This window comes from Rhagoletis zephyria, unplaced genomic scaffold, assembly GCF_001687245.7.
Source record: "Rhagoletis zephyria isolate East Lansing unplaced genomic scaffold, Rhagoletis_zephyria_1.1 Rzeph_scaffold_43632, whole genome shotgun sequence".
In the NCBI taxonomy this organism is placed as follows: Eukaryota; Metazoa; Arthropoda; class Insecta; order Diptera; family Tephritidae; genus Rhagoletis; species Rhagoletis zephyria.
In genome coordinates, this window is record NW_016200687.1 from 1 (window position 1) to 2,521 (window position 2,521).

The 2,521-nt window shown below is 59.3% G+C and overlaps 1 protein-coding gene across 1 annotated transcript; it reads left to right on the forward strand.

Moving 5' to 3' along the window:
• Positions 1-104: 104 nt before the first annotated feature.
• On the forward strand, positions 105-2,185 carry LOC108355232 (chorion peroxidase-like; the record flags this gene model as incomplete). The annotated part of the gene is made up of 5 exons (XM_017606400.1): positions 105-404; positions 476-699; positions 764-1,218; positions 1,473-1,800; positions 2,059-2,185. Coding segments are annotated over exons 1-5 (1,434 nt in total), but the record flags the coding sequence as incomplete, so codon positions are not given.
• Positions 2,186-2,521: the final 336 nt, after the last annotated feature.

The window sequence follows — 2,521 nt, forward strand, 5'->3', positions numbered from 1 at the left end:
AGCTGCCCTCGCCGCGGGACGTCTCGCTGGCCATTCACCAGGACCACCATCACCATCACCACCCTCACTCGTCAGCTGACTCATCATCTACGCACTACTCGCACATGACCACCGTGACCACCTACTTTGGCCAGCTGGTCTTTCACGACCTGGCGCAGGTGGCGGTGACCACCGGCTACAAGGGCCAGCGCATTCGCTGCTGTGGTCTGAAGAGCAGTAATAAGAAGAAGAATTCAGTGGATCAGCCGCAGCTGCTCCATCATCCTGAGTGCTTTCCCATAAAGGTGGACAAGGAACGGGACCCCTTCATGAGCCGCCTCCACCAGGAGTGCATCGAGTACGTGCGCTCCAGTCCGGCCACCAGGCGACACTGTGGCCTAGGCCCCAGAGAGCAGGTGAATCAGGTAAAAAGGATTAGAAAAGATGATGATGAAAATGGGAACAATATTTTCATGTTTTCCTGCTGAAAATTTAGGTCTCCTCATATCTGGACGGCTCCGTCCTCTACGGCTCCTCAAAGGCGGCCGCCGAAGCGTTGCGCACCTTCAGCGGTGGCCAGCTGAAGGCGATGCGCTTCAGCAAGCGCTCCAAGGAGATGCTGCCCATGCAGGAGGAGGGCGAGGATCAGGACTGCAAAATGACCACCGGAAGTGGTGGAAAGAACAGCAAACGGCGGTGCTTCAAGTCGGGCGATGATCGGTGAGATTTAGCTCCTCTTTCTTTTCCTTTTAAGCCACAAACTTATCATTTTTTGCTGTTTCAGTGTCAACGAAAACCTCGGCCTGGTGATCATGCACACGCTCTTCCTTCGCGAGCACAATCGACTGGCCCGCGAGCTGGCCGCCCTCAACCCGCACTGGACCGATGGGCGGCTGTACGAGGAGGCGCGCCGCATTGTGGGCGCCCTCTTGCAGAAGATCACCTACGGCGAGTTTCTGCCGTACGTCATCGGCGAGCAGNAGCACAATCGACTGGCCCGCGAGCTGGCCGCCCTCAACCCGCACTGGACCGATGGGCGGCTGTACGAGGAGGCGCGCCGCATCGTCGGCGCCCTCCTGCAGAAGATCACCTACGGCGAGTTTCTGCCGTACGTCATCGGCGAGCAGGCGCTGGACCACTATGAGCTGCGCCTCCTATCCGACGGCTTCTACGACGGCTACGACATGGCCGTGNCGTCGGCGCCCTCCTGCAGAAGATCACCTACGGCGAGTTTCTGCCGTACGTCATCGGCGAGCAGGCGCTGGACCACTATGAGCTGCGCCTCCTATCCGACGGCTTCTACGACGGCTACGACATGGCCGTGGACCCGACGGTGGACAGCGCCGCAGCAGCGGCCGTCTTTGCCTTTCTCTTCACGATGACGCCGCCGACGATGGAGCGCTACTCGAAGGAGCTGACCATGCTGGGCGCCATTCGCCAGACTGACTCGTACTTTAATCCCAGCGAGGTCTTTCCTTCATCCTCCTCTTCAGCGGCCGCCAGCAGATTTGACCAGTACCTGATGGGCATGATCAGCCAGAGCGGGCGGATGAACACCGACGCCACCGTCACCGATGAGATGACCAATAACGGGCTGACTGAGGAGGAGGAGGACGGAGTACCGAAGAAGAAAGGGAGCTCCTCCCACTCTGAAGGCTTCGATTTTGTGGCCATCACGCTGCAGCGAGGCCGCGACCACGGCCTGCCCGGCTACACCGAGTACCGAAGGGCCTGTCAGATTGAGCCGGTGGTCAGTCGGTGGGAGGACCTGGCCTCGGTGGTGAAGGGCGACGTGCTGAAGCGACTGAAAACGCTCTACAAGTATGAGGTCTTTTTAAAGTTTGGTTTTTACTTAATTTTTCTCAATTTGCATTACAGAGACGTCCGCGACATTGACCTCTTTACGGGCGGTCTCGCCGAGCAGCCACTGGTGGGCGCCCTGGTAGGGCCGACCTTTGCCTGTCTGCTGGCGCGGCAGTTCACCTTTCTGCGAAAGGGGGATCGATTTTGGTAGGCTTCCGGTGACCTTAGGATTTATTTTCTTTAATTTCTAACTTTTCTCTTCTCCTCTTTCACTAGGTTCGAAAACGACCTCCCGCCGTCCTCCTTCAGCAAGGCGCAGCTGACGGAGCTGCGCAAGGCCTCCCTCGCCCGTCTCCTCTGCGACAACGGTGACCAGACTGACTTCGTACAGCCACAGGCGATGGTCAGCTCCGACGTCTACCTGAACGCCTTTCAGTACTGCAACACGGCGGTCATTGCGCGGCCCGACCTGACTGCCTGGCGCGAGTCGCCCGCTGGCGCCCTCCACACTAACCTCTCCCTCCTGCTGAACAGTGGCCAGATTGTTGGCGGCGAGCTGAGGCGGGCGCGACGCTCTGCGGAATCGCTCTTTGCNACTGCCTGGCGCGAGTCGCCCGCTGGCGCCCTCCACACTAACCTCTCCCTCCTGCTGAACAGTGGCCAGATTGTTGGCGGCGAGCTGAGGCGGGCGCGACGCTCTGCGGAATCGCTCTTTGCACTGGAGAAAGAGCTTAAAACC